The sequence below is a fragment of the Pituophis catenifer genome, unplaced genomic scaffold (genome assembly GCF_029215685.1).
Source record: "Pituophis catenifer annectens isolate HBS135680 unplaced genomic scaffold, rPitCat1.0.hap2 SCAF_1, whole genome shotgun sequence".
In the NCBI taxonomy this organism is placed as follows: Eukaryota; Metazoa; Chordata; class Lepidosauria; order Squamata; family Colubridae; genus Pituophis; species Pituophis catenifer.
Window position 1 is genome coordinate 107,604,070 of NW_027256881.1, and position 23,770 is coordinate 107,627,839.

Consider the following 23,770-nt stretch of genomic DNA (forward strand, 5'->3'; position numbering starts at 1 on the left):
CAAAAGTAAACTCAATGAAACTTAGTATTTGTTGTCTTAGATTGGCTTTTAAACTTTTTTTTTTGGAAACCAGTACAAAAGCCAAGGAAGCTTCTCATCTTTTAAGGATTTATGCATTTATAAGTTAGACTAACGAGTGGTTAGTTTGCTTCCTCTGATCCAGACTGATAAATATTTTTATCCAGCATTACAGTGCAAGTTTAATTTTCCCATTTTTGGTTACTTTTTTTCCCACACACAAAAAATCATTTTTTATAATGATTTTTTTAAAAATCATTGAAATAGATGAAGGATTAACCAAACATGTGAAACTGAATGCAAGTCTTCCCATTGGAGCAACCACAATGGGAGTCACTGGCTTTAAAATGGAAGATGTGACTAAATGATCAAAGCCTCATTCCTTTCTAATATCCATAGCATTGCAGTGCAATTACAGTAAAAAAAAAAATACGATTTAAGTTTTGATCACCATGTCTGGCATTTGGAAGCCAGGGTCTATCACTGTGAATGAGCTTGCTTCCCATGGAGTAAGCAAGATGTTCTACAACCAAAAGCAATTTACAAGACACAACCATTTATAAACAATTTAGAAAGTTAGTTTATAAAACAAAATCAAACATTGCTCTGGATATCCGGATGTATCATTCTATTTCATAAATTATATTTGTTAAACCATAATAAATAGTTTGGTCCCGTTGTTTTATGTTGATTAGCTTCGTATCCCTCTCCCCAATTTCTTTTGCTGCCCTGCAAGAAAAAAACCCTGCTTTAATCAATATAAACATGATTGCCTTATGTAACTGACAGTGATGCAGCATTGCAAAAATGATGAAACAAGAAATAGTATATAAGAGCATACTCCTCAGTGAACACTGTCAAACATAGCAGGATTTCCAACAAACTATAAAACAATGTCGTGGCAGAGGTTCAGGATGGCATAATTTGTGCAGCCATGTCATGGTCTTTAAAAGCACCCAAGTTATTTCACATATCTCCCATAAGTACATCCTGCAAATGTTGCTATTTTTTGGTTTCCCACATGGGACAGTAAATGTATGATTAAAATGTAACAGTAAGTCACCACAGTTTGGATTGTTTAAAGAAGGGAAAGCCAATGTTGGATTATTACTCTTAATTCCTTTTCAAAATCTCGGCTCAATAAAATATAGGAAGAGTCTGAAAGATGGTGAGCACTTCTTCAACAAATAAATGAAACAGAAAGTGACCAATAACACCACTATTATTTTGTTGAAAGACATCTTTATCTGGAAAGGAAGGAGAGTGGTTAAGGTTTCAAGGCTTTAAGTGAATTATTGATCCACATTGAGAAGAAGGCCAGATGACAAACAGTAATGCTTTACTCAGGACTTTCCCCCCCCCCACTTCTCCTCATCTTGGAATTTTGACAGCTTTCCTCCCCCTTAATATAAAGTGCAGGAAAAAACGGATAACGGTTTAGTTCCAAAACCATTTCTCTAAATTACCAACAGACTTGTATTCTTGGTGTCTCTTTACGTGGTCACAAGCGAGACATGCATGTGATTCCCAGAATCGAGAAAGGCGCACTGAAAAATCCTTCCTCCAGTTGAAGTAGCTAATATACAGTTTAGTGTTTTTATCAAGCATCAGAAGGTACTCTGAAAGGTCCTTTGGAGACAGGAAATCCTCCACATGTATGAAAGAATTAGCAGGGATGTAATTCTCATAGTTTTCTCTGGGAGGACCCAGAACAACTGGCACAGATCCAGCGAAAAGAGCATTGTAGAGTTTCTCTGTAATGTAGTCTTTATGGATAGAATTTTCAAAGGAAAGGTAAAACTTGCAAGTGGAAATAGTGGGGATCAAATTTTTATCACTGATATAATCTCCAAATGCTTGTCCATACGTATGGATTTCTATATATTTACTTAATTCATTATAATACTTAACTCTAGCATGCTCAGGATTCCAGTTACTCACTACCCAACATACAAGTTTTTCTTTATTTGGCATTTCATACTCAAAGGAATTTGTGCTGACTATCATGAAGCCATAAGGCACCTGAATATCTGAATCCCGGCGATAGGTGAGGGTCAAATTGAACAAATGTTCGATACCACTCTTTTGTGGAGTATGGGTTGGAGATTCCAGGTTCATCCAGATCCATTTCTGAAATGCAGGTCTAGGCTGCTGAGGTAAATTAGTCAGATCCCAGCTAATATCTCTATGGTGAATGAGAACTGCATGAGACCGATTATATAGTGTGCGGTCCGTTGTCAGATGGCATCCATGGATATTAAAAGTGGGACAGAATTTCAGATCAAATGTCTGTCCAAATGGCCAAACCCATATCAGAATTGTTGTTTCATTAATGTAATCACTTTTGGTTGAGAAGAAATTCTTCATCTTTAGAACCGAGCTGGCTGATTCAATAGGACTAGAGATCCATCCACTTGTGGGTTTGATATAGATCAGCAGACAGGCCATGAAACAGCCAAGCACAATGAAGAGAAATAGAAATGGCCGGAAAATTCCTTTGGATGATGATGTCATAATTTGATCTACAAAGAAAAGAAGAAAGAGTTTAAAGTCAGTGTTTTTAAATTAAGGTGAACATTAAAATTTGCATGCATAAAAGAGCTACTTTAAAAAACATGTTGTAGAGACACAAAATTACTTATAATGGTTATTATGCACTATTGATAAACCTAAAAATTACAAATAATGGAAAAGAACCATAAACCTAAATGGGAAAGAACCATAAACCTAAATGGAAATCAAATGAATTGAAAATATGTGTTGAGGTGGAATGAAAACAATTACATCACTATGCTGCATGTATTTGTATATTTGTATTTCAGTGTTAAATTAATATTATTCAGTTAGTTGCATCTGTATTCAAGATAATCCTTTATTGTTTCTGGTTTCAGGAGAAGTCAAAAATTAAATATTTATATTATTTTTAGAGGGATTTTCCTTTTCCTTCTCTTTTTTAACATTTATAAATTTTGATACTGTTATTAACATTATATTAGCATTAATAGTCTAACTTCAATAATCCTTTATTCATTTTATATGAAATATATGTTCATATATATAAAAACACATCTGTGCTTAATAAAATAACACATGAAAAAAGAAACCCTCTCCAAAATAGATATAATGTGCATTTATTACTACCAACATACATTTTAGCAATTAGTATTTTATACACTGCAAAGGGTGTAAAAACAATAGCTTTTGAAAAAAAATTACTATGCAAAATGTAACATGGCTCTATGCTAGATTAAAAATGGCAAACTTTTAAAGAAACTGTCCATTGGCCTGGTAGATAAAGAACCTCAAGGAACATTAGGAATAAAATCTTCACTTAGCATGAATAATCCTAATTGCCATAAAAATTCCTCAGTTCTTAAGAGCAGAGAGAAGCTCAATCATGCTAAATATATGCAATCACTTCTGATACATCTCATTAGGACATAGCTTTCTTTGTGTGTTTTTTTTTTGTCTTCCTTTGTGAATGGAAATACTTACATATTTAAAACATTTAACCCTAACCACTACAAAACCCAATCCCAATTTAAGAATTTTTTTAAAAGAAAATTACAGATTAAACAATTTTAATCATAAAATTAAAACAATGTGGTCCATATGGGGCTGCTCTTGAAGGACATTTGGAAGCATCATCTGGTAGACAATTCAGCTGCATAGGTAATAAAGAGTGTTTGCTGGACATCTGATACATGCAACATCGTTGCTATATGAGCTGCACTGACTGCCAGTGTACTTCCAAGTGCAATTCCAGGTGCTGGTTTTCACCTTTAAAACCATTCATACCTAATCCAGTTTGGTTCTACAGATTGGATATGCTATGGATCCCATCAACCAAGGAATGTAATCTGGTGTGCTTTCTCTGCCATAGCTCTGGAACATACTCCCTTAAGTGACCAGGATGACCCTGATTTAGATTAATTAATCAGTGGAACGGCTTGCTTGCAGAAGTTGTGGGTGCACCAAATTTAAGAAGAGATTGGACAATCATTTGTCTGAAATAGTATAAGATCTCCTGCTTGAGCAGGCAGTGGACTAAAAGATCTCCAAGGTTCCTTTCAATTCTGTTATTCTGACCCTGCTGACCTTTTTTAAACCATGAGGACTAGTTGTGCACCTGGGTCTGGGGCACTGAGTGTGTTAAGGGTCCCATTTCTTGTCTGTATTAGCATCCATAGAGTAGTTCTATTTGGCAATCATATATATTTATTTTGGATTATTTGAAACATTTTTACTTTTTATGATGTGGGTCACCCAGAATCGCTTCTTGAAATAGGTGACTATAGAAATAAAAAAAAAAAATACAATTTTAAAAACCAGCAAAAAGGATCAGCAGCAACAATAAACAAAAGACAGGGCAGAAGAAATTCTGCAAAAAATAGACAACATGAACAAATTAATTTTGCATCACACACGGAAAACTGTATACCAACCCTAATTAAATTGGAAAGCAATTCTATAATTGGATGAACTCTATCATGAACACCATGTCTCAGGTTACTGGGCAGAGAATTCCTGAAAAATGTGAGACCATAAAAATGATACCCCAGTAATCTTAATGCCCAGAAAATAAAAGCAAAACAATCAGGTACTCTTAAATCCATTTAGGTCAAGTACCTTCATGTTCACTCAAACATGCTTTCAATCAGTGTATCTACTCCTATATAATATACACTTCCCCTAAAGTGTCAGAATTCTGCATTCTCTAAAATTTCCAGGCTAGCCTTAAAAGTAGGCCTCCGCAAAGCACAATGCATGATTCCAACTGTCAAGTTAGTATATTTTTGCACAGATTTGCCACACCAGTTGATGCTGGGGAAACTTTGTTTTGCCCTTTACTTTTATGGATTACAAATAAAAGTGGGAACTTTTTTCTGTCTACAAGGTGACATTTGATGTTGACTGGTAGGCTGTAGGCTCTACTTGCAAATATACAGAGATTCCTTTTACTATACGCTATACTGCCCACCCTCTAAAATAAAGTATTTATTTTAATATTTGTTTTCCTCTAAAATATTAATAAATGTTCCTCATTCATGTACTGTATGCCATTTACTTACCATTTCATTTACTTGCTGTTTACTTAGGTCATTCATATTAATACTTGTTTTCACAACCCGTTCACATACTCTATGCTAGTCACATATAATACTTATATGTCCATTCATTCCTCATTTCATTTTCACCATCCAGCTACTATTTCATACATGGTAAAAACTGATTGAATTTTAATACTGCCAAGAGATTTCAGGGATTATTCAAAAAGTATGTCAGGTTTTAAATAAAAAAACCCCCAGTTTTCTCCACATCTAATTCTATACATCGCATGTTTTTACTCTGGTATAGCACATTCAGTTATTCTAATATCTGTGAGTAGCTTTTTGTTAACTTCCCCCTTTAAAAAAAAAACTCTGAATGGCTCTACAAAATCATACGTGGGCCATAAGAAGAAAATCTGACTTATTCTACAATGCTTATCTTATCTTATTTGGCTACTTTAGCAATCAAATGGGATTTGTTTCTGCCTCAGGTATCAATAAGGCAGATCTGGCTGCATTCCTAAAACAGAATGGCCCGGGGAATTACATCATAATGTAGCATTATTTCTAAAGACATTTTTAGGTGGGAAACGACAGTCCTATTTGAACTAATAACGGAGTGTTTTAGGTTGCCATAGAAAGTGTCTGTACATATTAATGCAGGAAGGATATGCAGGAAGAGTAGCTACAATACCCCCTGGAAATCAAGGGCTAGCTGAATCAGAGCAAATCTACACTTGATTGGAATGCAATCTCTTTGCAGGCTTGCCCAGAAGAATGACCTTTTCTAGTGATCATCATGGATAATGAGCTTAATGAATTGCATGATAAATAGCCAGTTTAATGAAGCATCCACACACAGTCCTTCTGGCTGCACAGGTATATGGAACTGCAACAGAATGCTAGGGTGGATTGAAGGAATGACGTATCAAAGATCAGTAGAAGATAAAGATGTGACTGATGAATACAATGATCAAGAATCATGTAGATTGACTTCCATTAACAAGTACTACCCCAAACACTTCAATCTCTTCCAAAACTGTACTGTGAAATTGTAGCACTAGTCCGTTGAAAAATCAAGCTAATGTTTTCAGTTATAAAATAGGAGACAAAGAGGAGCACTGGGTATAAACTGGGGAAAATATGTGAAGGGTGTAAGAACTTCTCCTTTCTACAGATTAATTTCTGTGCTGCGTTTTCCCCCTGATACTTCAATCACTCTTTATTTATTAAACAAATGAATACAGCTGTCCAAATCACATGTAGTGACTCAGGGCGACGTAGAACATTAAAAATCCACAGTTAAAATTCACCACTCCAACACCTATTCCACGGTAGCAGCAACAACAGAATCAGACAAGCTGCTAGATTGGCTCTGAACGAGATCCTCAAACTTGCTGACAAAACTATGTCTTCAAGGTCTTGCAGAAAAGCAATAAGGTGAGAGTCAAACTTATATCTGGGGGAATAAAAGGAGAAAGACACCACTATCTTTTCCATGCTGGGAAATCTTTCTGAAATCAAGGAGCTACAAGACAAATTTGGTAAACTATCTGATTTAGATAACCTCTCTGCTTATATTAGTTGGGGAAATTGTATTGATTAGCAATATGTACAGTACCTCTAATTCGTTGTAATGGAACTGAGACATATATTAAAGGTACCACTGTATTTAAACTCTGATTCAAAGCCAATGCAATTGTTGTAGTATGTATTATTATTTCTGTGACTATTATGGCCGCCGGGGGTAGAGATCCTGAGAGGGGAGGAAATAAGCTCCCTGGGTTTTCCCCCTCCTAACCAATAGGTCCTGGAGGTAAGGAAAATGTTGTTACTGCAGTCTTTGTTCAATATTCCCCTGAGCATATCTCCAGCCACATGACTGTTGATTCTGAATATATAGGAAGGAATCTGCCCTAGAGGTATGGCATGCCCAAGTAATTATGCATTGTATTCCAATAAAACAAAAGCTATTTTTTCAAATTGGGGAAATTTCATTAGAGAACACAAGTATGGATTTATTGTATACAGGATATGCACTGAAGATAATATAAATTGGATTAATTTCAGAAACACCTGAATAATTTCAAAATGAAGTCGTATTCCTCCAAAACCAACTTAATTAGAGCCATCTGGAACATTCATAAAAATTTTGGAAATATACAGACATTGTCTAAAACAATTTTGCCACAAATTCTTCATATGCAAAAATAAATAAATAAATAAATAAATAAATAAATAAATAAATAAATAAATAAATAAATAAATAAATAAATAAATGTAAAAAGATAGGGATGCAGAAATTTTGTGACTATTTTTGCAACAAACAACAGCTAATTGTATTTACCCAGTGCTCTTCAGTCATAGTACATTCTGATTTAGTGGTTAAGGAACCAGTCTAGAAAGAGGGTGATTGACTTTGGGCTAGGCACTCTCTCTCAACCTAATCCTCTTCACAGGATTGTTGTGGAGAAAATAGGAAGAGGAAGGTATGTTGGATATGTTTGTCATCTTGTGTTATTTGCAAAAGTAATAAATATGGGATAAAAATAAAATTAATATGATGTTTAGTGATTGATTGGTTGGAAAAGACTGGAAGTTCCCAACTTTTCTATTGCATTTACAGTATATAGCAATTAAACCAAAATGTGTACTGGGAGGAAAGTTTTTAAAAGGATTATTTTCCATTCATCCTAATTTCTGCATTTGTGATAATATTTTTTTCACATCTCATCCATAAGGATACATGTTCTGATATTTTCATGTGTCAAAAATGAATGAAATAAGATCCCTTGCTTTGCAAATATGAATACTCCCTTGCACAAAGGTAAAAAACCGTCTGAATTTTATAAATATCATCAGATATTGTAGCTGAGGCCTCTTCTGTGCCCTACTATTTTCATAAAATTGTTTACAAAAACACAGACATAATTGCATACTTTTAAAACATGCTACCAATCTATAAAGTTTATTTTTTGAAAATTCTTCTTCTGCAAAACATATTTAAGTGAAAAATAGATATTTCAGGAGTTTGCATATTTTATCCAATTCTACACAAGTACTGAAAAGTTTAGGATCATTTCATTTATTTTTAAAATTAAAAAGGAAAGCTGCTTTGTCCAAAATAAGTATGCATATTTATTTTACATTTAGCCTTTTATACCATTTTAAGTTTTAGTATTTATAAAGAGTTAATATCTCTTCACACGTGTATAGTTATTGATTTCCAACTATAGTGAATTTATTTTATTTATTTTTATTTATTTATTTGTTCAACTTGTATGCTGCCTTTCTCTGAAGACTCAAGGCGGCTTACAATGCATTTAAAAACCATATATAAAAACATTAAAAATTAAAATATTAAAAACAATTAAAACCCATTCACACCATTCATGGCTGGATCTTGCCAGATCGCAACAGCGAGATCAACGGCCCCGGGCCTGCCAGAAAAGCCGCTTCACCGTTTTTCGGAAGGCCAATAGGGTGGGGATGGTCCGGATCTCAGGAGGTAACTGGTTCCAGAGAGCTGGGGCAGCCACAGAGAAGGCCGTCCCCTGCGGGCCCGCCAGCCGGCATTGTTTAGCTGACAGGACCCGGAGGAGACCAACTCTGTGGGATCTTACCGGTCGTTGGGAGCTATGCTGTAGAAGGCGGTCTCGAAGATAACCTGGCCCTGAGCCATGTAGGGCTTTAAAGGCAATAACCAACATCTTGAATTGTGACCGGAGACCAATAGGGAGACAGTGCAGCTTTGCTTCAGAATAAGAAAAATACAAAATCCCCCACTTCCTACCATGTTTCCCCGATAATAAGACCCTGTCTTATATTTTTTTGAATCCTGAAATAAGTGCTTGGCCTTATTGCCATGCGCTCAAAAGCCCAATTGGGCTTATTATCAGGGGATGTCTTATTTTGGGGGAAACAGGGTATTGATTACAGAAACTCACAGAAACTATAAGCTGTTTTGTTTATACAGGTTCTAATCACAAATTCATACTTAAATAATAACCCACTCAGAATATACAGAAAGAATACAGCAAACCTGAATCTCTGTAATGATACTTTAACTGTTTTATTTTTAAAAAGCTCTTATAAAGCTGAAATATCCTAAGGCAAATCAAGAATTTTCTGGCACAGTTGAAAGAATGTTAAATTCAGTACATTCAGTGCCAAGTTATCTATTTTTACAATATGAACGAATAATTTCCGCATATAGTTTATACTATATTATAGTGTTTAACTGATTTAACAAATATGCATTTTATTTATTTATTTATTTATTTATTTATTTATTTATTTATTTATTTATTTATTTATTTATTTATTTTATTATATTTCTATACCGCCCTTCTCCTGCGGGACTCAGGGTGGTGCACAGCCGAGATAAAACATAACATATAAAATTTAAAAAAAACAGTTTAAAAACAATTAAATAATTTCAGCCCAGTAATTAAAATAACCCAATTAAAACCAAATTCAATTAAAACTGAGAGGATGGGATCAATCCAGCCCAGCTAGATGGAACAAGTGTGCCTTCAGGGCCCGACGAAAAGTCCGGAGGTCTGATATCGTGCGTATCTCAGGGGGCAGGTCATTCCAGAGGGCAGGCGCTGCCACAGAGAAGGCTCTCCCCCTGGGGGTCGCCAGCCGGCACTGCCTATTTTGGACTGCTTTGAGAACTTAGTAGTAAAACTAAAGAAGAAAGGGACAGAAACAAAAAGAATAATTGTTTTGCAACTTACTGTATTCAAGAGGCTTGAAGTTTTCATTTTGCTGGAAAAAGGACCGTTTTTCTGTACAAAAATAATAAAAACATGACAAAGACGATCCTAAATACAGGTATCTCTGATGCTCATGACTATAATTCTATTGAAAAATTAATTCATGTATTTTTTTAATGTTATGCCAATAGAGGATCATACGGTGATTCTGAGTGTCTTTGCAAAGAGCCTAAAGTTTGGACTCACCTTAGATGCTTATCTCATTATTACTCCTAGCTATTTTGATTATGACTTGGAGGAAGCAAGAGGAGATTGTACAGAATGTGCTTCATCAAAAAGCTATTGTCTTCTATTCTTCCTTCTACCTAAAACTCTGGCCTATTAGCTCCAAATAAGGGCTTGAAAGGTACAGAAAACAGTATAGAAGATTTTTTTTAAAAGAGTTACTGTTAAATTAGCTATACTATCCATCAAGCTAATAATTTAAATCTCTCTTTCTCTTCCCCCTTCTCTCTCACATGTACACACAGTCCAAATTATCAAGAAATGAAATAAAATGAAGAGAATTACATTATAATTAATCTGGAAGGTATACAGTATATTTGTTGAAAGCCACCAGCAAACAAACATTAAGATGTTTGAGTAATAGAATTGGTGAGGAGTTAAAGAAAACAAAGCAAAGTCACTGGAAGAGACTTTTCCTGAATTAAGGAGTCAGGAATACAAATAGAATAAGATAACTCAGAATACAGCAGCCATCAAAACAAACTCCTTGGCACAAAGACATCTGAAACAAGTTTGTAGAAACTGCATGTTCTCAAAACTGCAGCATGCAGATCTTTGCTATTGATCAGATGCAAGATGTGTTGCATGTGAATGTCATTAAATCTGCATTTAATACTGAAGCTATCAGAAGAACTACAAGGAACAATGGTATACTCTATACTGGTTTACTATATTTCTTGAGCCAGAGGTTTCAACTTAGACCAAAACTACACTAATAAACATAATGATCACCATAGCAATAGACTGAAATTTGTAGAATGAAATCAAAATCACCATCTAATGTGCTCTCTTTCTCTCAAATTTCCAATCTGGAAACTTGGAAAACTTTATCTGGACAAAGATGCCTAAAAATACAAGATATTGATTTCATTATAACAAACTTTGTTTTGGTTACTAGCCAAATAATGTCATACATCTAAATAAAGCATCTACCTCAGTGAACCCTTCATGCAGAAATATGCATGAAGGGTTCACTTAAGAAAACCTTAGGAATTTTTATTTTTATTTTTTATTGGCCAAGTGTGATTGGACAGAAAAGGAATTTGTCTTGGTGCATATTCTCTCAGTGTACATAAAAGAAGATACGTTCATCAAGAATCATAAGGTACAACAGTTAATGATAGTCATAGGGTACAAATAAGCAATCAGGAAACAATATCAATATAAATCGTAAGGATACAAGCAACAAATTTACAGTCATACAGTCATAAGTGGAAGGAGATGGGTGATGGGAACGATGAGAAGATTAGTAGTAATGCAGACTTAGTAAATAGTTTGACAGCGTTGAGGGAATTATTTGTTTAACAGAGTGATGGCGTTCGGGAAAAAACTGTTCTTATGTCTAGTTGTTCTGGTGTGCAGTGCTCTATAGCGTCATTTTGAGGGTAGGAGTAGAAGAAGGTGGTTACTTTAAATAAAAACGAGATCTCACTCTGAGCTTTCCATGGTACTGATGTAATATACCTGAACCTGGATATAACTGGTCTACTCAAGCTATTTTCTGTAGAATCTAACCCTGAAGGAGGCATACCTGAAACAATGACTTCCTTGTTTGCCTCAAGCTTTGGTAGGAAAATATACCAGACATCCTATTACCTTTTGAAAGACACAGTGCAAGTAGAAACCTGAATATCTATACCCAGAAGCTAATGGGTATTGCTTGAGACATAAAAGCAACAAAAAAACTGAAGGCTGAAGAAAGGAATTAGGTAAGTGCTGCTGAAGTACAGTATGTCAAGGAAGTGAGTACACCCCTTCACATTTTATAAATATTTAACTATATCTTTTCATGTGACAACAATGAAGAAATGACACTTGACTACAATGTAAAGTAGTGAGTATACAGCTTGCATAACAGTGTAAATGTGCTGCCCCTCAAAATAACGCAACACACAGCCATGAATGTCTAAACTGCTGGCAACAAAAGTGAGTATTGGGCCCCAAATGGGGCCCAAGTAGCCATTTTCCCTCCCTGGTGTCATGTGATGCGTCTCAAGTGTGAAGGGGAAGCAGGTGTGTTAAATTTGGTGTTATTGCTCTCACTCTCTTATACTGGTCACTGGAAGTTCAACATGGCACCTCATGGCAATGAATTCTCTGAGGAGCTGAAAAAACGAATTGTTGCTCTACATAAAGAAGGCCTAGGCTGTAAGATTTCCAAGATCTGAAACTGAGCTGCAGCACGGTGGCCAAGACCATACAATGGTTTAACAGGACAGGTTCCACTCAGAACAGGCCTCGCCATGGTCGATCAAAGAAGTTGAGTGCCTGTGCTCAGCGTCATATCCAGAGGTTGGCTTTGGGAAATAGATGTATGAATGCTGCCAGCATTGTTGCAGATATTGAAGGGGTGGGGGGTGGGAGTCAGCCTGTCAACGCTCAAACCATACACCGCACGCTGCATCAAATTGGTCTGCAGGGCTGTGTCCCAGAAGGAAGCCTCTTCTAAAGATGATGCATAAGAAAGCCCGCAGACTTAGGAAATGGATTCCTGGAACCATGTCATGTGGTCTGATGAGATCAAGATAAACTTATTTGGTTTAGATAGTGTCAAGCATGTGTGGAGGCAACCAGGTGAGCAGTACAAAGACAAGTGTGTCTTGCCTACAGTCAAGCATGGTGGTGGGAATGTCATGGTCTGGGGCTGCATGAGTGCTGCTGGCACTGGGAAACTACAGTTCATTGAAGGAATCATGAATGCCAACATGTATAGTGACATACTGAAGCAGAGCATGATCCCCTCCCTTCGGAGACTGGGCAGCAGGGCAGTATTCCAACATGATAATGACCCCAAACATACCTCCAAAATGACCACTGCCTTGCTAAAGAAACTGAGAGTAAAGGTGATGGACTGGCCAAGCATGTCTCCAGACCTAAACCCTCTTGAGCATCTGTGGAGCATCCTGAAACAGAAGGTGGAGGTATGCAAGATCACTAACTCCACCAGCTCTGTGACATCGTCATGGAGGAGTGGAAGAGGACTCCAGTGGCAATCTGTGAAGCTCACGTGAACTCTATTCCCAAGAGGGTTAAGACAGTGCTGGAAAATAATGGTGGCCACACAAAATATTGACATTTTGGGCCCCATTTGGACATTATAACTTAGGGGTGTATTCACTTTTGTTGCCAGCAGTTTAGACATTAATGGCTGTGTGTTGGGTTATTTTGAGGGGACAGCACATTTACACTGTTATACAAGCTATATACTCCCTACTTTACATTGTAGCCAAGTGCCATTTCTTCAGTGTTGTTACATGAAAAGATATACTTAAATATTCACAAAATGTGAGGGGGTATACTCACAAGTGACATACTTATATATAAACTTGCTGAGAACACTGGAACAGGGGTCAAACCCCGTAGAGTTGCACAAGACCAAAAAAGCAAGAACCACAGAAATTGTTAATGTTTGTTGGGGTAAATAAGGAATATTGAAAACTGTAATAGGGATTGTATAGTTAGTTAATTAAGACAGAGTCTTTAAAATATTTTCCACAGGTTTGTCCCCACTGGGTCTGATTTGCTGTTTATAAAATATGCTGTCAACTGATTCTGTTGTTATCTCATTCATATCTTTCTCAGTTCCTCCAAAATCCAAAGGTAAACATTGCAGCAAGTAAGCCATGTTAGTTTATGGTAGCTTTTTCATAAATGTTAGTCTGAATAGAAAAGGTAAATGAGTGATAAAGACTCTGAGACACATCGTAAAATATACTCTTTCAAAATACTTTTTAAAGCTGGATTAGTATTGACAAGCGTGTCCTATTGAAATTATAGTAAGAGGTTATCCTAATTGGTGCATAGATAGAAACATAGAATGCATAAATTGGAAGAATCATCTAAATTTGTCCACTGTTCAGTGCAGGATTCCATCAACCTGGACAAAAGACCATCTGATTCTGTGTGAAGACTTCCAGTAAGCCTACAACCAACAAGAGCCTTGGTAGTACAGGGGTTTAAGGCACCCTGTTATTAAGCTTATTAAGACCAGCTGCCTGCAATTACTGCAGGGTTCGAATCTCGCCAAGGCTCAAGGTTGACTCAGCCTTCCATCCTTTCTAAGGTAGGTGAAATGAGGACCCAGTTTGTGGGGGCAATAAGCTGACTTTGTATAAATATACAAAAGGATGAAGGCTATTGCTGAGCACATTGTAAGCCGCCCTGAGTCTTCGGAGAAGGGCGGCATATAAATCAAATTTAAAAAAAAAAAAAAAACCTATTCTCAGTAGAATTCTGCTTGATTCGGAAAATTTCTTTCAATGTTCACCTTGAATCTTCTTTAATTTCAATCTATTGGTTCTTGTCTTGCCCTGAGTTCCAATAGAGAATAGGTCTATCCCACTTCAGATAGGATCTAACCAATGCATAGTATAGTAAAACTATTAACTTCTTGTTACCTGAACAAAATGGTTCTGTTGAATGCAACTCAACCTGAACAATCTTGCTCAGAAACTAAATAATCTGTTCTGGTACCATGCCCAATATAGAATAACACTAACTGATCTGTAATATCCTAGGTTTTCCATTCCTGAATACTGGGATTAAACTGTTTTTTCCCCAATCTTTTTGCAATTTATCAATTTTTCAGGAGTTTTCAAAGATTAACATCTGGCAGTTTTGAGACCACTTCTAGAGCTTCCTTCATCTTCTTAGGATGTAATACTTCTCACCCTGGAGACCAAAATTGTTTAGGGTAGCAAGGTGGAACCTAACAAACTAAGCTGTCCCCACTGCCTTTCACGAATCCTGTTAATAAGAGTTCTCTTTGCTTTCTGACAGAAGGACAGACATAGGAGGTAGAGGATGTTACTAATTAGCAGCCTTCCTACTGTTATATGCCATGTGCTGTGGAATATTCATATCCCCTCCCTTAACCATGTTCAGTTCTGTGCCTATTTGCCCAGCAATTCTCTACATGGAGTCCTTGCTTCTATTGCCTTCCTGCTGTCAGTTTACTTTTTTCTTGATAAAAGTGCCATTAGACTTGACAAATACATTTTCCTTCCCTTGTGAAATACAACTCTTTCTGCTTAAGAGTTACTTATACTTTTGATACAAGCCATGGCCTAAGAATGCAATCTTTTCTCTTTTTTTTCCCTTAACCATTTCCATTCATTTAGGAAAGATATTAAAGGGAACATTAGGACAGAGATGGTGGGCACGCTGGTGCTCTTATGCACGCCCCTTACAGACCTCTTAGGAATGGGGTGAGGTCAACAGTAGTCAGTCTAAGGTTAAAATTTGGGGGGGGGATGAAACCAGAGTCAGGTAGTGCATTTCAGGCATGGACCACTCTGTTGCTGAAGTCATATTTTCTGCAATCGAGAATAATTTCACATACGTGAAAATGGTATTGTACCCCAACTCCTTCACCTTTCTATTCAGAAATTTTTAATCACTTGTAATTTTCTCAGGTTGATAAATATCGTTGATACATGCATCAGAAGGACAGCACACTTCTCGTAATAGCTCTTCTTTCCAAATAGAATTGCTCTGTCCTTTGCGATAATGAATTTTCCATCACTACTTTTTTTTTCCACTCAGTTTGTTGATTTCTGCAGAGTTGATAATATCCTCCATTATCTCAGGTGACTGAATCTTTGTTTCAATGTTGAGAGCTTGAAATGTGTAGATAAACTTCACTGATGGGTCTCTCCTCTTGGTTTGTCTATTCTTGGTTGCTACTTGTGCAAAGTAGGAATGCATCTTCTAGATTTAATTTTATTGCAATTCATGATATTCCCTGCCAACATAGCTAGGCTGGAAAGTGTAGATTCAATTACAGAGAGTACCAATTTGAGAAGTCTGTTAGGACACAACCCAGATTCCTTGAATGTGCAAAGTTTTGCTACAGAGGCAATTTTTTTGGCAAGTGAAAGCATGTCCAAAATGCAGAAAGTAACCCCGCCTCTCCTCCAAAACCCTTTTTTTCTTAAAGGTCATTTTTAAAAAAATGGCTTTGCAGACTTCTAAGTAATTTCAATCTTTCAAACATCACTGACTGTATTTACATAGTGTTTTAGATAACATGTGTAATGAAATGTTTCATCATCCAAATACATTTTGAAATAGATAACTGTTGATAAATTGAAATGAAATCCATTTCACCATTATTTAACTAGCTACTGAACTGAACTGAAAGTAGTTCTGCAACAAAATTCTTATGAGAGTTTTAAATCAGATTAAATATGTCAACCTCCCAAGAGAACACTGGAAAAGATATTTCTAATTAACATTTTGTTTCAGACTGGAAAGCCTAATTTGGAAACAGCTGAGGTTCTAATAACTTTAATTCTATAGTTATCCCCCCCCCCCCCTGTAGGAATTTACATTGCCACTTGTTTAGGTAAAATTAGAGGGTATTTCTTAGAAATAATGTTACCAAAGCAAATTTACCATAAACTATATTTTGCAATGCCACTTCTTACAAATCTAAGGACAATAAAAAGACTACTATGGCAGTTACTTCAGACAACAAATAAGTAAATTGAGATTTCTAGGTCAATTAAGATGAATCTAAATAGTGTGGCAAAGTCATACTCTGCAATGACAGGAGAGTTTATCTTTCACCAGTAACCTCTGACCAGATAGTGTGTCCCAATGGAAGAATTCAAATAATGCCTAACAGAAGTTATCTTGATGAATGTTCAGGGAATGCATACAGGGTGACCTCTTAAAAGGTGAAAATGTTTTAAGACATGCCAATATTTCTGGACTAAACTGATGCCAAATTTAGTAGCAGCTCAAAAATTACTTGTCCAAATCAGTGTCCCGTTGCACTCAGTAGAGTCATTGGTGCTCTCTAAACTAAGTTGGTTGCTTGCAAACATTTTGTTACCAAACTAGATAGTATCTTCAGTGCTAGAAGGGAGTGGGGTTTGTTCCCCACTCCTTTCTGCCAATGACATGCCCTGCCAATATTGGTGAAGGTGTTGTTTTTTCCTTGCTAGTTCCTTGATTAGGCTGCTGTTTATTCTTTGATTGTTTGTCTTGAGTTGCTGTCTGAGTTGGTAGTTCCTTGATTAAGGTATTGTTTACTGTTTGATTGTCCAGTGCTAAACCCTGCTTATTTCGATGTTGATTGTTGACAACACATAGAAATGTATTGTTGTTCTTTAGCTGTCTTTCTTAAATGCATTTGTGGAGGCAGAGATACAGTGAAGTTAATATAGCAGCACCAACAATAGTATATTTTTGCAGATTGGTCAGGGATAAGGTGACTTTTGTCAGTATGTAATACTTATGCCTATATTTTAAAATGAGAAAATGAATTCAGTCCAGAATTAGCTCCATAGCTAATAAACCATTGGGAAAATGTTTTGTGACCAAGCAATACTGAATTAGCTAAACTGCTTCTTGAGAAAAGTACTATAAATTACACACTTTAAAATCACTTGGTGTGATCTCGCACCTGATACTCTTCAGCATTGGCTATGCTGGCCAGGGCAGTTAGGAATTCTATTCCAGTAATTACACACACATTTCTATGCTAAGATAGTTTTTGCTACCACAAATACCTTTAGATTACTGTGAATGACACAATTTACATAAAAATTTTGGAAATCCAGCAATTGATACAATACTACTGAATTTATTTTGTGTGTTATGCAGTTTTCTAAAGCAGGACATGCTTCAGAAAAATGTTTTCAGGTCAATCTACCATGGAATTCCAGCATGGCTTAGAAAGCTTTTATGTTTTATAATGCATTCTCAATTCATATTGTATCCTAGTAAAGCCTGCTAGGCATTATTGTTTTCTCATGCAAGATCACACACTGAAAACACAATTAATGTGCCACTACTAGTTTCTGCATCGTAGACTATATTAAGATGAGTTATTTTGCATATTATGTAAAGGGAACAGTCCACACACAGAAATTCCCAATTACTAATTTATTGTTAAAGCCTATGCACAGGAATCTTCTCAGACTAACAGTTAGCACCAGGTTGGAACTAGAGAAGACTCAAGGCATTTAAGGGGGCATTGGACTTAATTAGTTTGTGGCTACTTAGGATTCTAAACTGATTCCTCTTTTAGCTCTTTCCCCTTGGCTCTGCCAGGCCTTCTCTTACACTAAGAAGAACAGACAAAGTTGAAGGCCAGTATATTTGTACATAAAGAAACTGAAGCTTTACTAGAATTCACTTCAAAATTATACTTGTTAATTACTTCAGATGCTTATAGAAAACTCCACTGCATTTGTATTAGTAGACAGGACAAGAAGCAATTTATGGAAACTAATGAAGGACAGAACCAACCTAGAACTAAGGAGAATTTTCCTGACAGTTAGAACAGTTAATCAGTGAAACGACTTGTTTCCAGAAGTTGTCCAAAACTGGAGGTTTTTAAGAAGAGATGGGACAACTATTTGTCTGACATGGTATAGGGTTTCCTGCTTGAGCAAGGGGTTGGACTAGACGACCTCCAAGGTCCCTTCCAACTATTCTGTTGTTGTTGTTATTATAATTTTTATAATCCATACTTATGGCACCAATCCTAATCCCATAAAAAAACCTGCAAGATTGGCGAAGAACAGTTAAAACATCTATTTGGAAAAGAAAAACATCAAAGAAAGAATATCTCAGAGTAAAGTAGAACAATTTACATGATTCAAGTGGCAGAATTGGACTTGTTTTTTTTCCAAATTTTAAATTATATTACTGTCATACAATAGATATTGAAAATATAAATTTCCCATATACTAGAATGTTAATGCTAGAAGTGCATAAAAATGTTAAAAACTTAAAAGGGCATAATATCAGAAGGGCTTGCTAACAATCTGGAATTTCAGAAAAACAATAATAAGTTATCTACCCTTTAAGTTCATTAAATAAATATTTTTTTATTCTGGAGACAATTATTCCAAGAAAAGTATAATTAAGTGTATAATTATTTTTAAGACAAACAATAAAGTATGAACAATTATACAGAATCGAGACAACTTAGTAGGATGCATATAAATTGCTATTAAAACATGACATAGATATAGAAGAAATAAGTTTGCATCCATTTAAATCCTGCCTTTCTTACTTTTTTTAAAGTAACTCAAGAAGACAAACATATTTAACACTGCTTCCTCTTCCTATTTCCTCATGACAACAACCCTTTGAGATGGGTTGGATGAGAGACAGTGATTGGCCCAAAGTCACCCAGGTTGTGACTATAGTGAAGTAAATGCCTTCACTAAAAATGGAATGTTGGAGTCTGGATGAAAATTGTCCAGAATTGTTGACTCCATGTTAGTTTTCTCAGAAGGGGAAGCACCACTGTTTTTTTCAAGGTAGAAGTTTTCCTTGAGATGAATTCATTACTGCATGGACTCATTAATGTATAACCTCCCTGGAGGCTTTGACCGACAAAGAAAAACATTTTTCTAAGAAACAAGTGGTCTGCTAAAAGAGCCAAGGATCTTGTCTACTTCATTAGGAGTTGCAGGTTTTCATTAATTGATTGATTCTCATTCTCACAACTCTAGGTTGCTAGAAATACACAAAAAGCCATCAAAGAACAACAAAAGTGAAAAAGAGGTTATAACAGGAACACAGCTATCAAAACTCTTTCCAAGTAACTGGACAAACTTGCTTTAGTCACCTCAATTGGACTTAGTCAATTTGGACTAATCAACTCATGTTTGGACTATTGCAATAGACCAAACATGAGGTGACAAAGGCATGAACAACTGTGAGAAGAGACTGCCCATTCAGGAAAAGGCAGAATTAGTGCATCAGATGAATCCTGGTGAAGACTCCCTAGCCAGAGGTGCCATCTCTCCTTCAATAAGAACTGAGAATCCAGGAGAACCACTAAACTTGAATGTTCCATATAGAATAATGCAAACTTATGCAAATCTAAAGATGACACATTATGGATCCTTGAAACAGGCAACCACTCTTGCCTTCTTGGGGTTAAATGTGAGCATGTTCTCTCCTCTCCAGATCTTCACAGCCTCCAGCTCTGGAACATGACCCTGATAACACAGTTTGTTTGGGCCAATGAAGGAGATGTAAATTTATTATCAGTGAACTGATGATATTGGACCCTATGTCAATGGATGATTTCACTCAGTGGGTTCACACACGTTAAATAGAAGAGATGAGATTGTCCTACAAGAAAGAATCTGAAAGCTTAACCTAATCCTCACAAACTCCCTAGCCAAAGCCAACCCAAGAGAAAGGAAAACCAGTATAACATCATACATCCCATTCCTAAATCATGTAGTCATCCCAGAAGGGTATCAAGATTAATCATACTGAAAGCTGATGAGAGAGCAAGAAGAGCTAGGATGGTTGAATTACTCTTATCCCTTTCTTTGATCCAGTAGTCCCTATTTGGGGTATTAATCTCCTTAATCCAGGGCTCTTTTCTCGAGAACCTTCCTGAGAAAAGGAAGGCCAGAAATTGGATGAAAATTGTGAAAGAACTGTTGCATCTAGTGATGGCTTCTTTAGAAAGGGCCATACCACCTCCATCATCATGACAGATGGCACCATTTTTTCACACACTGACTCTACATGGACCAGTGGGATGGATCTAATCAACAGTGATCAATTTAGGGTATGGTCCATTTCCTCAGGAGTTATAGAGCAAAACAGTTCCAGGTAACAAAAAATAGATTAAACATCAATCAATTCACTAGGACTGTTTCTGAAATAATTGTGGCCAGAAAATAAATCAAAGAATAGTTCACCCACTATTTACCTCCAAGCTGAACAGAGAAACAAGGCATTCTCATTCTTTGAACTGAAGTTGAAGCAGTCCTTTAAAAGAATCTCTAGAAATCTATTGTTGACAATGGTACCCCTCACCTGTAGAAGAGGGAGATAAATGAAAATTACCATCCAGAATAGCAAATAATTGGAGCAGCAGTAATAGACCACTGTCACTATCACAATTGCACAATCCAAGCATCCTTTTTTTAAAATAAGCAGACAGACAAATCCTCCTCTGTTTGGGGTGTTGGACATTTTACAACTATTCATTTTGTATCTTAGATTGTACAAAAGAGAAACAGACATTATTCTTTCCTGAAACATCTTATTCCTATATAGGTAATATTGACTTACGGCCCATTGCTTAGCAACTGCTCAAACTTATGATGAACCTACCCAGGGCTACTTATGAACCGGATTTGACGTTCCCATGGTCCCCCACTTCATGGTAATAGACTGCATTTTGGACACTTGACAACCAGCCCGCATTTATAGCATCACACAATCATGTGATGATTTATGAGAGTTTTTGCCGAAAACTGGCATTTACCTTTAGTTTCTGACAAAAATCACCTATTGTAAACAATAGATTTGCTTAACAACTGCAGTGTTCCCTTTACAACTGTGTTTGTTTAATGACTGCTGCAGAAAGGTCATAAAATTGGGCATCATCATGAGACCCACTTAACAACTGCCACAATTTATTACTTTAATTCTGGGCTCAATTATGGTTGTAAATTGAAGACTATCTGTATACTACATTCCAGTATTTAAAAACCCATTCAATAATTGCATGATTGCAGTTCTGATTTGTAATGAATATTATAAATCCTTAGATTGTACCATATCTTATTAAAGAATATGAAGGAAGGAAGGAAGGAAGGAAGGAAGGAAGGAAGGAAGGAAGGAAGGAAGGAAGGAAGAAAGAAAGAAAGAGTAGAGGAGCTGTATACTCTCTTACTTATTTCCCATGCCAGGAAGGAATTGCCAATATGAAACTGCAGCATACATAACTAGAGGCGGATAAGTAATACTTAAGTGGTATCTCATGCCACCAGGTGACTACAATATTGTTAAATGATAACTTTTAGAACACATTGATCTAATCACTCAAATAAACAATTAGTATCCAGTTCAGAACTTAAGAATTATACAAGAAATGCATTCACAAACTTTTCAACTGAGATACTACAATGAGAAAAACCAATTATTCCAAGTTACTACATAAAAAGTAGCTTGCTATCTTGATCTTCTTTCATTTTCTTTTACCTTACATCATTTGGTGTATTTTGACCCACTGAGAGTCATTTGGAATTGGGCAGCATCAAATCCAATCTAATCAAATCAAATCCTCAATTCAAATACAACAGTGCTCTGTAACTGATAGTCAGAAAATAATTTGTGCTTGCTCTGTTGGTTAAGACACAGGACTAAAATTGGGAAAAGCTGTGTTCTAGTTCTGCCTTAAACCAACTAGAAGTCAATAGAGAGATTTTTGAGCCAATTACCTTCTTTCAATGCTAGGAAGAAGACAGAGGCAAACAATTTCTGAAATAACACCAACTAACAATTAATATACCATACAGGTGTCTAACCCAAGCCTAGAGGAATAGCTAAGTCTTGAGATCTTGTTTAAATTAAGTCAGGGTGCACATATATAATTAAAGTTTATTGCCAGATTGCCATTATTTTAGGATTCAGAAAAACACTATGCACATTGGAGAAGTGAGAGGCGCAAAAGGGTCAGAAGAGACATGCCACAGCAGCAGTCAGATGGCAAAAACTGCCTGGCGAAACAGCCCATGTTCCAAATTAAGTGATTTTTTTCTGGTGCTAGCTTTCAAGGAATAATGGACCACACATGTATAAAAGCTAGCCATTCTGTGATACATGTCCAGTAACTAAAGGCAGTCTCTAATGTATATGGAGTCTGAAGCCAAAGACAGTGTAAACCACATTTGTCATACATTGCAGGTTTCTGTAGTAAACCAAGACCATCCAAAATCAACTTCATTTCAGATGTAGACTTCCATGAAACCCTATGCTCAATCTACTTCTTTGGCGTTTTGCAACTTCATAAATGTGTCTAGTACTCATAGAAAGCTCATTTTCTTGGAATTGTTAGGAAGAAGATGGATGGGAGTGATAACAGATAGTGACAAGAATCTAGAATTCCACTCAAGCTGGCTAGTTTAGCTGCATCTGAGCCTTTAGAAGGACATCTCAATGCCCATAATCAGCCAGGTTTGCTCTCTCACCCTACTAATGTGCTGGTTTAATCTAGAGGTCTTTATACCAGTGATGGCTAACCTTCTTCTCGTTGTCTGCCTAAAGCGTGCGTGCACGCGACAGCACACACACATGCCAGCAGCCATAATGCAATGCACCCCCCGCACATGTAACCCCCTGCCCCCCGTTTTGGGCCTAGCATGCCTCCCGGCAGCCTCCTGGGCCCAAAAATAGGCTGGGGGGGGCGCTGCACCCCCGTGCGACCCTCGCGCATGCCCTCATGATCTCCAATCCCCACGCACACCCGCACATCTCCTGCATGCACCCTACTCCCTGCGCATCCAGAAAAGTAGCTGGCCAGCCAGAGGCACGTGCGTGCATGGGCGGTGGAGCTGAGCTGGGCGATGGCTCACATGCCCACAGAGAAGGCTCTGCATGCCAACTGTGGCACGCGTGCTATAGGTTTGCCATCATGGGCTTATACTGTATGTGAGCACAGGCAAAGAGGAGCAACACTTGGGAGAATGACTTGAAGTTAAGCAGCACCTTTGCCTTGTGTCTTGTTGTAAAGAAAGAGCAACCAAGCCAGTGGTGAAATCTAAAATTTGTTACTACCGGTTCTGTGGGCATGGCTTGGTGGTGGTGGTGGTGGGGTTATGTGACTGGGTGGGCATGGCCAATTTTTTTTTTTTACTTTTAAAACCATTTTTTCTACAACCTTTTCGGGGAAGAGGTTGTAAATAATGCTATCAAAAG

The 23,770-nt window shown here is 36.8% G+C and overlaps 1 protein-coding gene across 1 annotated transcript; it reads right to left on the minus strand.

Moving 5' to 3' along the window:
* Nucleotides 1–1,455: 1,455 nt before the first annotated feature.
* Nucleotides 1,456–9,860, minus strand: FUT9 (fucosyltransferase 9). The gene is made up of 2 exons (XM_070953908.1): nt 9,812–9,860; nt 1,456–2,540 (listed from the first exon to the last, which is right to left on the minus strand). The coding sequence occupies exon 2, from the start codon at nt 2,530–2,532 to the stop codon at nt 1,456–1,458; it is 1,077 nt and encodes a 358-aa protein (XP_070810009.1). The 5' UTR covers nt 2,533–2,540; nt 9,812–9,860.
* Nucleotides 9,861–23,770: the final 13,910 nt, after the last annotated feature.